We start from the raw sequence: 12181 nt of genomic DNA on the forward strand, positions 1-12181 counted from the left end.
GAACTCCAAATATCCACAGCCTTGCCATCTCTCCCAAACGATCATTATTTGAACTCTAACTCGGTATTTCCTAAATTCCAAAAAATGCATTCCACTGTCATAATTTTTCCATATTCCAAATACCACTTGTGCTATTATTTACTTAATATTTTTCTTTAAACCAACTCATTAAATATAAATGTAGTGAATCTTATGCAATAGCCATGAAATAACAAGTAGTCTGATGTGCTGGTTATAATTCTCTAATATGAATGAAAAGAAATTTAAACGATTCAATTTTTAAAAATGTTCTCATAACACTTCAAAACATCTCTGGTATCATCCACCACATTTTGGGGGAAACTTTTAACTGGTAACAAACCTCTCAACCTGAATATTCAGCATTGCTTCAAATTCAACACTCTGGGCCTCCCCGATGGCGTAGCAGCGGTTGAGCACTGGGTTGTGAAGCTGCTTGCAGCCTCTGCAGCGCCGGTTAAATCCGACCACCGGGCGAGGGTGCCACATGGCTCACAGACCTCTCCTGCTGCCCGCTGCTCCCCTCAGCAGTGTACTTTGTCAGTCTGCCTATTCTGCTCCCCATTCTGGCTCTGGTGAATTCTCTCACTGTACCAGTGCTTCTGACTGTACCCAGTGCTTGCATAAATAAATAAATAAATCTTTAAATTCAGCACTCTTCCACTGCCCTTGTTCTAAGTGATCATTTTCCCCAACTCCATCAGTGCCAAAGGACTCCTTAGTCCCCATCCTGAGGATGTTTTCTTTCAGTTGCATTTTTTTTTTTTTTAGGCATGTATTATATTTATTTGTTTGTTTATACAAGCACTGGGTACAGTCAGAAGCGCGGGAGGGTGAGAGAATTCACCAGAGCCAGAGCGGGAAGCAGAGCAGGCAGAAGGACCGAAGTACACTGCACCGGGGAGCAGCCGGGGATCGAACCGGCACCGCAGAGGCCGCGGGCAGCTTTGCAACCCAGCGCTCAACCGCTGCGCCACCGGGGAGGCCCTCTTTCAGTTGCATTTTGCAAACTGTCCCTTGCCTTCCATTCTCTCACTCTGTCTCTCTCTCTCCCTGGTGATAAGTATTTCCCAGCAGGGTTCCTTGCTGAGACCGAGGGCAGTCTCTTGCTCTGAGGCCCATCTTTCTGAGCAGCTTCACCACAGCTGACTCCTTATTGCCCTCTGCATTACTTAAACACATTTTGTGTTCCTTTACCCCATCCTCTACTGATCCAGCCAACTGTATGTGATCTGCCCCATCCAAATCTTACCTGTCCTTTAGGCTCACTTGCAGACTAGGGCATCACTTCTTGGGTATTCCAGCCCTTCTCTTACTCCTGTAGTGCTGTCTAGTGTCTGTCTCACCTCCCTGAATAGACTATAAGCTGCTTGATGGCAGACTTCAAGTCTGAATATTTCTTCAGCCTGGGTGCATTGCCAAGCCATGCTCATTATTTGCTTGTTTTGAGTCAGAGCACGGTGGCATTCCCGAAGACTTACCTCCAGTGCCGCCTTTCCCTGTTACTAGCCACAGACACTTAGCCCCCCCCCCTACAACCTACACCCCCCACCAACCAAGGGCCAGAGGGGAAAGGAATGGAGTGAAATAGGCAGAGTCCACTGTGAAACAGAAGAAGCCAGTTCTAGGATTGTTAGTCTTTTAATATATTATTCTGAAAAGAAAGGAATTAAAAAAAAGTTCCTGACATCTTTTGATCTTTTTTTAATTTAAATAAATACCCTGACCACCCCCCACCCACTAAAATGTCCCTCCTTCCCCATCAGCCCACCCATCCCTGGTGCTAGACCCTCACCCCAGAGCTAAATAAGACCTGTTTCTGAGCAGGCCACTGCTCACTACCAAATTCAGGAGACTGGTAAGTACTGTAAATAGGTCTAAGGCCCTCCATTCACCTGAGCCCCTCCCTTCCCTGCTCCACTCCCCATTCCAGACCAATCCCTAGCTTTGAGGTGGGCGTGGATGGTGGGGCCTCGGGTATTGGGGAGAGTGCAAACTAGGTTCCCATTTAATTGCCCGCAATTCCCCACTCCCCGCTTAGAAGTAGGCAGAAGGGCCCAGAATTGCCCTCCAGACGAAAATAAATAACAAAATAAATCCCCCTCCCCATTCCCGTGTCTATAAAATAGCCCCTCTACAGCTCACACTCCAGCGCCACCCCTTCGCTTGACCCTCCCCCTTCTTCCACCCTAACCCTCTCCTCCTCCCCCATGCTGCTCACCTCCGGCTTGGCCTTTGCCCTTCCGAGAGGAAGGGTCAACCAGGCTCTGCGTGGAGAGCAGAGAAGGGCCTCACCTCCAACCACAAGCAAACCCTCCCCCTGCAAATGTCTGGGGGTGCTGCTGGTGCCCCAAACCCGATGGGCCTGGCAGACTCCTCGTCTCTGGGGTTAGGGTAGAGGGCAGGGGTTCTCCCTGGCTCTCTCCCGCCTGGTCCTTTCAAGTGTCCCTCTTTCAAGGCAAGTCTCCAGCCGGGCATGGCCCGCCCCGCTCCGCTCCCGTCCCGGCGCCCGGCCTCCCGCCCTCCTCAGATGGCAGTGTCCCAGAGGACGGTGTGCTGCCGGCGGCAGGGCGGGGTGCCGGACTTGCGGGGCTCGGGCCCTCGCCGCCAGCTGGGGAGGATGGGCATGCTCTCCTGCTTGCAGAGGCCCCGGTCGGGGCGGTGGCGCGCCTTGATCTCCTTGCACACGCAGCGCTTGCGCTCGATCACCTCCAGCAGCTTGCCATCGCGCTCGCGGGCCGGCTGGGGCGGCAGGGGCAGCGGTGGCGGCAGTGCAGGGTGGGTCTGTGCCCCTTCCTCCCGCCGCCGGCCCCCGACGGGGGAGAAAGGAATAAGGGGGGTCAAGGACCTCAGAATGACTGGGTACTTGGAGACCCACATTGTCAACCGGGGGAAAAAAGTTGTCTTGCCTAAGTCCTGTCCCCTTTACCTGGCTGGGAGGATGGGGGTAGGAAAAAGCGTGGGGAGAGTGGGATGGTGGCAGAAATCTAGCCCTTGCCTCCTTTGTCTGGCCCTGCGAGACTGAATCTGGTGCCAGTCTGAGCCTGTGTCGCCCTGAAAGGGGACACCTTTTAAAAAAAAACTGTAGTAAAAAAAAAAATCTAAAAATTCCCAGTAGGCTGCGTTTTTCTAACTGATCCCCCCCACCCCCCCAAGGGATACCATTTTCCAAACACACAAGGGTCTGTCATAGGCCGGTAGAGGCCCTGAGGGATCTCCAACAGACCTTGCTTGGCTGCCCACCTTCAGCAGCCCCTTCCCGCTCTTGTCTAGGTACTTGTTAATCTGCCCCAGGCCCCAGCCTGAGCCCTTGCCTTTTTTTCCATACCCAGTCTTCCCTACCTGCTCTTTCACAAATAAAAGAAAACCCAGCATCACTGTCATTGTCCTCCTTACCTGGCTCGGGGTGTCCCTAGGCTGGCTGCAGGGCCGGGGTGTGTGGAGCGCGGCCTGCCGGACTCCAGAAGTGGAGGCTGAGCGCCCCAGGCGGTAGCCTCCAGTGAAGTCTGAAGTGGGAGAAGGAGAAAAGGAAGAAGCCATCAGGTTTCCCCCTGCCCCAGGACAGCCCCTTCCAGGCTACCCCCTTGTCTCATCAGAATGGGGATGGAAGTGTGCAATGAGGCTGTCCAGCCTGGGAGATGCCACCACCCGGACTGCCCCCTCTAAGTACAGGTATCTTTGGGCAGGGTGTCACCTCCGTTGCGGTGGCAGGCAGGGAAGGTCTGGCAGGGTACAGGCAGTGCCGTGCGGCTCCCTCCTCGGTCCCCTCCGTGGTGGATCCTGGCCAGCAGGCCCTCAGCTCCCTGGCTCCTCACTGGGATCCCTGATGCCATGGGGCCCCTGTCCTCACGCTCCACTTTGCCTGGACCCTCGGCACTGCCGTTCCAGGCCCGGGCACCATCGTCGACTTCTGTTGGGGTGACAAAGAAAGCTCAGTGCCTGCAAATGGGGCTTGCTGTTCCTGCAGCTACACACACACTGTAGCATGGGTGGAGGAGAAGTGACTGCTTTTTGCAGGTCATGGCAGGGAAGGGGAGGACCCTACGACACAGTCCCTCAACACATACACACACAGGAAAGACCCCAGTGCTGCACCCACTGGTATAGCCCTGGGATGAAACACATAGATATTTGCTGCTTCCAAACCCCATCCCTGGTCAGAGGGATCTCTCCTACCCCAGTTTTATCTTCAGAACTCCTCCAACCCAGATAGGGCCAGAATGATCCCCACCTCCTGAAGCAGAGACTAGGGATGCTATTCCCTAAGAGGGGGAGAATCCCAAATTCTGAGCTAGAAAGTTGGGGAGGGGGCGGTAGGGGGAAGGGCTGCATGTGAACTAAGCTCATCTCTGAGAGTTGGCCTGGCAGAGCATTTCGTTGCCAGGCAACAGTAGAGGCCTCCCTCCTGTCTGGATGGGTTGCCATGGTAACAGCTGGGAGGCAGCTGTGTTTAGCTCCTAGTGTGCGCACACTCACACACACCCCTGCAGCCCAGGGAAGGGAGGGGCAGGGAGTAGAGCAGGACATGGCAAGAGGAGAGGTCTGCTCTTGGGGTCAGATTCTACCTCCTCCCGATTCCAGTTCTTCCTGCCCTTCCAGCACACACATGGGGACCAAACCCATTTGCTGCATGCCCCCTGTATTTTAGACTCCCAGAAAACTTCCCAGTTCAGAACAATGGGCTGTGGCTTCCAAATAACCCCTCCAGCACCTCCCCCAAGTCATCATGGACATTCCCACGTCCCTGCCTCCCACTCCCAACCCTTCACTCACTGTCCAGCTCCTTTGCCTTCCTCCCTCCGTACAGGACTTTCCTCTGCAGAGCCCAGCCTGCCCCAAATGCTGTGGCACCCATCTCCTCTTCTTCCTCTGGTGTCCCTGTACTGGTGATGACATGGGCGCAGGAGATGCTGGCAAAGGCACCCCCATCAGTCCCTTGCTCCTGAAGCTGGATCTTGACCATGGGGGATGGGGCCCCCATTCCACAGCCCTTGTTCAGCACCCCCCCAGCCTTGAGGCTCTCATAGGCAGGGGGTCTCTTGAGCCCAGCTGCAGCAGCTGGGTATGTCCAGAGGGGGGTCAGGGGGCCTGTAGTTGGGTCCGGAAGGCTGTGGGGGGAGGCCAGGCAGCCTCGGTGGTGGAGGACTCCAGCTGCTGTGCCCACAACCCCGCTGTGGGGGCTGGATTTCCCAGGCGCAGGGGGCCTTGAGCTGGTGCACAGCATCCCATGGAGGACTGAGATCTCTTTCTCCGTCTTTGGCTCCCCAGCACCCAAGGGTGGACCAACTGGCAGGACGGAGTGAGTGGTCACCTTGACTGCTGAGTACACCATGGTGTAAGACACAGCCTTGTCCCTGGGGGGGCCGGGGAGCAAGGCGGCTGGGGCAGGAGGGGCTGCCGGCGCCCCTGCCGCCTTGGGGCAGATCATGCTGTGGGAGTTGGGGAGTTCCCGCTCCCCCGGGGCTGGCCAGAGCCCTGGGGTGGCAACGGTGTTGAGTGGCTCCGGGCCCGGCCCGAGGGTCCCAGCAGCAGCAGGTTGGCAGCAGGAGGCGGAGGCGGTGGGGGAGGCGTCTCCCGCTCCCGGACAGGCACTTGGGGAGCTGGGGTAGAGGAGCTGGTTGGCTCCTTGGAGTGACAGAGGACTGGTAACCTCGAAACCCCATCGCCAGGGGTTCGGGAAGCAGATTTGGCTTGGGGGAAGGCCAGGAGCGGAGGACGGTGCTGAAGGAGGTTGGGGAAGGGCGGGGGAATGTCACAAGGAGTGGTCTTGGTGGGCGTCCCGTCCCTCCGGCTGGGGAGGGCCGAAGCTGGCCGGCGGTGGGCATGGGGCTGAAGGGCATGAGGCTGGTGTATGGAGGCTGCCGCCATCAGAGCTGGGACCCCGTTGGTCCGGCCTTCCCCGGTCTCCTCAGGCAGCGGGTACTTCATCTCCTCGTATATGGCCTCACTCTCTTCTGAGTCCGAGTCAGCGCCAGCTGGAGGGGTTGGGCCCCCACCCCCAAGAGGGGGCGCAGTGAGGGCCCCTCCACTTCGCCCTCCTCCCCTGAAGACATCGCCCACCATCTCAATGTACACGGGCTCTTCTTCCTGGGCACCCACCTCAGGGTCCCCAGCTACACAGGACCCCCTACTGAGGCGCTGAAGGGGCAGGTTACCCCCTCGAGGAGAGGGGGCTGAGGGGCAAGACTCATCGAAGGAGACAGAGAGCTGAGTGTTAGGGCTTCGTCTGGGCTTCTGTGGAGGAACCTTTCGGCTGGACTCACGGCCCTCTGGGGTTGGTTTCTGTGAGCCTGGGTTGGGTAGAAAAGGGAAAAATTAACTGGGTTCTTAGCTGGAGAAAGAAACAGGAAGACCCCCTTTGGTTTCTTGACCCATCTGCAAAGACATCTCTGCCTCTGTATTTTCCCCACACCCAGTTCTAGCAGGTTCCTTTTCTACCAATCAGCCCTCAGTCTCTCTAAAGAAGTCTCCAAAATCTGTGGTTCCCCACCTTTATGTGCCCCCGCGGTCACATCTTTCTCAAGAATGGGCTTTTCAGGGATCCCCTGTCCTTGAATGGTTCATCTCAGGTCCATCCAAAGAGGAAATCCCCCATTCTCTCTGAGAATGGAATCTTCCATTTCCTAGGTTCTTGCCTGAATGAACCCTCCAGGCAGACCTCCCCTGGCCAGAAATGGATCCTCCCAGCTCCCTGAGGAGGGGTAGGGTGTCTTACCTGCTTTCTTGCTGGGGGGTGTCTCTGCTCCTGACCCAGCCATGCTGAGCTTGGTGCTGGGGTGTCTCCGAGGCTTGGCTGGGGGTCTTCGGGTGCTGCTGTCCTCTGTGAGACCACCACTGCCCACCCCAGGCCCACCCCCCACACTGTCCATGCTGCCCACTGAGTGGCAGGAGAGGGAGCGTGGGGCCATGGCACTGCGGCAGGGGTGGGGGGTGTGCTCCTGGGAGGCAGGCATTGTCATGAAGCCCATCCTGAGGGAGCGGCGCAGCGAGGCAATGTCCCTCACGCGGACCCCAGGCCCTGGGCCAGCCCCGGGCCCTGCCGGGCCTGTGGGAGACACCTCCTTACTGGAGCTGGAGAGAGAAGGCCAAGATGAAGCAGAGGTTAGGCCTCAAGTCCGGGTCTCCCCCTTGTCTACCCCCAAACGAGCTTGCAACCCAGTGGCCTCCCAGCGAGGAGAAAGGAGGAGGCGAGGGAGAACCTGAAGATCCAGGGCACAGAGGTAGAAGCTTCAGTCGGCACCTCTCAGCTTTAAAAACAGGCAAGACAATCAGGGACAGGGATGAGAGAAGGGGTGAGTATGTGTGCAGGGGCGTATCCCTGCACCTGGGAGATCACAGCCTGGACATACTGGGCGCACAGCACATGTGTAGACAGATTCACACATAGGTAGAAACGCAAACCCAGGGCGCACAACCCCACCTGGCACACACGCCACCTGCCACCACAGCTCCGCTCCTGCTCACTGTCGTGCTGGCCCACACCTGGCCTCTGGCCTCCCCTCGTGGCCTGCGGCCTTCGCTCCCACACCACACTGCACCTCCTCTCCCAGACACAGGCTGTACCGCCGCATCGCCCTTCCCTGGCTGATCCTTTTTCCTCCCTCTCTCTCTCTCTCTCTCTGCCTCCGAGCTGTCCTCTCTCCGTCACCCTCCCAGGCTCACCCCCATTCCCTTTCACTGTCCCTGAGCTTCCGTGTGAGTGAAGAGGGGGGCGGCTGGCAGGGAAGAGGGGAGAGCTGCCGTGGGGTGGGCTCTCATTAAGGCCTTGTCTACTAACCCTTCATTAGGGAGAGATCACTGCAGTGATAGCTCTGATTAATCTAATTAACAACAAGAATTAAACTCCACAGTAGCAAGGAGGGAGAAGGGAACTGGGAGGTGGCTCTGACTCAGGCTCTGAGAGGCTATGCAGTCAATGGGAGTGAAAAGAAGGGAGAGGCCAGGTGCAGGCCTCTGGGAGGGCAGGGAGAGGGCAAGTAGGGAGGGGTCCCCAGCCACAGCGCTTCTGCAGCCTAGCCTACATATGCCCCAACACACACACATAACCCTGCCACTCAGCCACTCACCAACCCCAACAGAAGAGACTTGAAGAGGGCCAAATGGATCCTCTCTGGTGCCCCTCAAATGACCCCACCCCTGGACCATGAGGGCAGCAGAACCTCCCCTTCCAAGGTCAGGTGATAGGGGAAGCAGGAGCCAGGAGCCACCCCCAAGTTGATGGAGAGACTCCAGGCCAGAGGTGAGTCTGGGAGGAGTGACTTGGGGCTCAGAGATGGAGAATTGCCAACAGGGTGCTCCTGAGCTAGAAGCCCCCCGAAAAGGCCAGGGCAGAGGCTGGATTCAGGAGCAGGGCGGGGACAGGGTGTGTGCTATTCCAGCAATTCTGTACTGAGATCAAAAAGGCTCATTGATGACCAGGCTTCTGGATCCAGGATGGGCAGGAGGGATGTGACCAAGCCAGGGGGGAGGCAGAGGCGGGACAGGTGATGGGGCAACCCAAGACCACAGCCTTACCTCCTCTTGGCCTCCTCCTCCTTGTGCTGCCTCCACTCCAGCTTGGTTTTCCGGTAGAGGAGGTTCATGTCGTGGGGCAGGAGGTGGGGGCTGGGGGGCTCTACTCAGCGCCACCAGGCCCGGGGGGCGGCCCTCCCTGGGTCCCGGATCCACTTGGTGGGGAGGGATGGGATGGGAAAAAAAGAAAGATGTGGGGTGGGTGGGGGCCAGGAATGAATGAGAGAGAGAGACAGACAGACAGACAGACAGAGAGAGAGAGAGGAGCAGAGATGTGACTTGGGTCCTCAGAGAGAGGAAAACAGATGGAGGAACAGAAAAACCCCACACTGCCTGTAGGACCCACAGACAGACAGCCATAGATGGACATATGTACACAGAGTCACACACCCTGACAAAGGTGTTCAGAGCCACAAATACACACTTGGGAGAGAGCATATCAACACAGATTCCCATCCTGTAAATACATCCAGACCCAGCACACAGACAGGCCCCACGAATCCAGTACTCACACAAACACACATCAGACACAAACCACCCGGCCGCAGACCCACAGCTACAAACAGAGGACCAGACACACAGACAGGCATAGGTAAACACAACCTAGGAAGAGGCAGGCACACACAGACATAAACACCCACCGACACACCCACAGCACACACAGACCTCCAGACACACACAAATCAGCTACACAGAACTGGACATACCTACAGACAAGGAGTTATGCCAGGGCCTACTTGCGTAGTGCATTGCACCCCACTGGGGAAGGGGGAGACAGTCAGACTCCCACCCTCTCTTGGGCCCTGAGACTGGGATGGGGGGGGTTGTCATGAGGGCAGGGTGGAGATGCTGGATAAAGGATGGGAGCCTTCTGCCTTGGGGATCTAAAATACCACCCACCCATCTATCCCTGCTCCCTGCCGTCCCCCACTTCCAGTTTGCCTGGGCTGGGCCTGTGTCCACCCCTATTCCTGCTCCCTGGACCCTCAGCGATGGAGGGAGACATCCACTTCCCTCACTTATTGCCCAAATCACCTTCCTCCTCCAGGATCTGGGAGGCTCCCGGCTTCCCTTTTCCAGTCTCCGCCCCTCAGTCCCACCCGGGGGTCTCCAGTCTAGCCCCATAGCTACCTCCTGAGCTGCGGCCTCCGCACCTGCCCTGGTTTCCCTTTCCCCAAAAACACTCTCCTTTGCGCCTTCGGTCTCACCTCTCCTCCCAGGCGCCCCTCCTCACTGCCGTCCTCTCCCGTCCCTGTTTCTTCCCAAACTGGCCTGCTTCATCCCCTCTCCATCCAAGGGCCCCAGGTTCCCGGCCACCCCTCCCCTTCCCCTTGTCCTGCTACCCTGGGTTTCTTCGTCTCTCGCCCTGCCAATCCTCCCTGCTCCTTGTACCCCCCACCCCACCTCCCCGCGCCAAGCCTCCCCAATTTCTACATCACCGTACCTGGCCTGCCGGGCGCCGGCCCCCCCATGCCGGGCTCCGCCCGGAGCAGGAGGAGGGAGGAGGAGAGACAGAGAGAGACCGGGGGGAGCGGAGCTGGGCCCTGCCGCAGAGACAGCCCCGCCTCCGGGTCCGCCCCCAGACCCGCCCCCGGCCCCAAACCCACCCTTCCACACCCTCCAAGGACGGAGCGGGAGCTGCCGCGCCGCGCCGCTAGGCTGGGGTGGGGCGTCCGGGGGCCGCGGAGCCCGCGGGGAGACTCGGGGAAAGGTCGTGGATTTGGGGGATCCGGCCCCAGCCCACCCCGATTTGGGGCGACCGCCCCTCCCCGCCCCTCGCCCCCTGCCCCACCGGGCGGTGCTGGGTGTTGGTGTCCAAGACCCGGCTGAGTGAAGCGGGGCGCGGCACGCAGGGGCGCCCCCCAGCGGCAGCACGGGGCTTACACCCACGCGCATACCCGGTGCGCCCCGCGCTCCGCGAGTGCACACCCCGCGTCTGGCCTCGACGAGGTTGGCTGCGGCAGCCGAACCCGGGGTGCAGTGAGGCGGCGAGGCCGGCAGGGGGGGCCACTCTCCGGGCCCAGAGGCGCCGGGAGTCGGGGGACCGGGCCTTGCGCGCCTCTGCCCAGCAGGGGGCGTGCTCGGCTGGCCCGGCCCCGCCTTCCTGCCACCTCGCAGGTGCGGGGAGGGCACTGGAGCTGATTCGCTGGGCGCGCGCCGCTCTCCCTGCAGTCTCTTAGGCACCGGACCTTGTTTCACCGTCTGGGCTCAAAGTCTTCCGCCAGTCCATTCTCGCGGTTCAAGCCATCCTCCCGGGAACCTTTGACTCTGCCGGCGACGCCCGCCGACACCTGGGCGCAGCCAGGAGACCACTGACGAGGCCCACCGCGGCTAGGGCCCGGGTGCGGTCGCTGCAGCCGCTGAGGGACGCCACGGCGGGCCCCGCCACCCCCAGCCCCTTTCTTATCAGCTCCCTGAGAAATGACTTCTTGAAAGTCCTTTAGGCGCACATAAGTGGCAAGAAGACCTCGGTTCTACCCTTGGTTGGCGCTGAAACTAGTTTGGCGCCCCCCAACCCCCAAGTAAAAGATATCCAAGAGCTTGTCCCTGGAACTGTGACTGTTACTTTATAAGGCAAAGTCTTTGCAAATGTGCTGTATTGCTTTAGGCAAACTGCACAACCTCTCTGAGAGATGCCTTATCAGTTACCTACCTCTAAAATGTTACTGGGATGCAGTAAAATAACACAAAGTGCTTTGTAAGTCGTAAAGGGGCCCATACTTTTAAGGGCTATTATTAATGCCCCCAGGAGAGGTAACACCTGAAAGCACATCGTAGCCCTTTTATATTTGCACTTTAATGTGAACGAATATTTAGTCATTCAACGTTTCTGCAGAGACCAACAGCGTTGCAGGGACTCTATAGACACGGAGGAGTCCCAGCTGATGAACAGTGAGTTGGTGGGAAGGGGAGGATCGAGAGATAAGTTTTGAATAGAGAGATAAGTTTTGAATAGTTAGTAGCGAGTCAGTACTGAAGGAAGGAGGATTTGGGGGTGGAGCTGCAAGGCCTTATTGGGAAGGTTGCCTGGCTGAAATGGTTAGGGGGGACAGCATGGGGACCTGGTGTGGGAGAGACACAGCAGGAGGCTGCTTCCAGACCCCAGGACTTGGGTGGCCTGGGGACCTGGCTATGGTAGCTGCTGTTACCCTGGCTGAAGGGAGAGATGCATGGCAGATGCTTTTTAACGAAGAGATATAGAATAAAGGTAAAAACAGTAGCAAGGGGTTTTGCATCATTTTGCTTTTAGCTAACCTTAAAAAGTGGTTAAAATTTTCCATGAGCTAAAACTGAGGAAGGAGGTATGTGGGAATAGTCCCATTTGATGAATTAGAATCCATTTCTGTGAACATGGGATTGAAGGCAGATGTGACCATAGGGCACTGCTTTTACTAAAATCATTCCTCGCAGAATGTTGGTTGGGGTGCCCTACAAAAAGGAGAATACAGCAGTTGGAAGTTTATTCTCTTTGCCAAGCACAGTGGGCCCCATATAAATGTGTGTGGATTCTTTGTAGTGAGCAAGGGGAAAATGGGAGAGGAGCAGGGTGAGAAGTAGGGGAGGGGTCCAGGCTTGTGGCCAGCTAGGTTTGCCCTCAGCACATCTGTGTGGGCAACTGTGTGTACACATGTGTGAGACAGGCTGTTGGAGA

At 57.6% G+C, this 12181-nt stretch overlaps 1 protein-coding gene across 1 annotated transcript; it reads right to left on the reverse strand.

The window, feature by feature from the left end:
* Nucleotides 1-2198: 2198 nt before the first annotated feature.
* Nucleotides 2199-9854, reverse strand: NYAP1 (neuronal tyrosine phosphorylated phosphoinositide-3-kinase adaptor 1). The gene is given in 7 exon segments (XM_037506963.2): nt 2199-2802; nt 3415-3524; nt 3713-3928; nt 4792-5478; nt 5481-6308; nt 6734-7089; nt 8533-9854. Coding segments are annotated over 7 exon segments (2523 nt in total). The 5' UTR covers nt 8601-9854; the 3' UTR covers nt 2199-2544.
* Nucleotides 9855-12181: the final 2327 nt, after the last annotated feature.

The sequence above is a fragment of the Talpa occidentalis genome, unplaced genomic scaffold (assembly GCF_014898055.3).
Source record: "Talpa occidentalis isolate TD23 unplaced genomic scaffold, MPIMG_talOcc4v2.1 talOcc4.12, whole genome shotgun sequence".
Classification (NCBI taxonomy): Eukaryota; Metazoa; Chordata; class Mammalia; order Eulipotyphla; family Talpidae; genus Talpa; species Talpa occidentalis.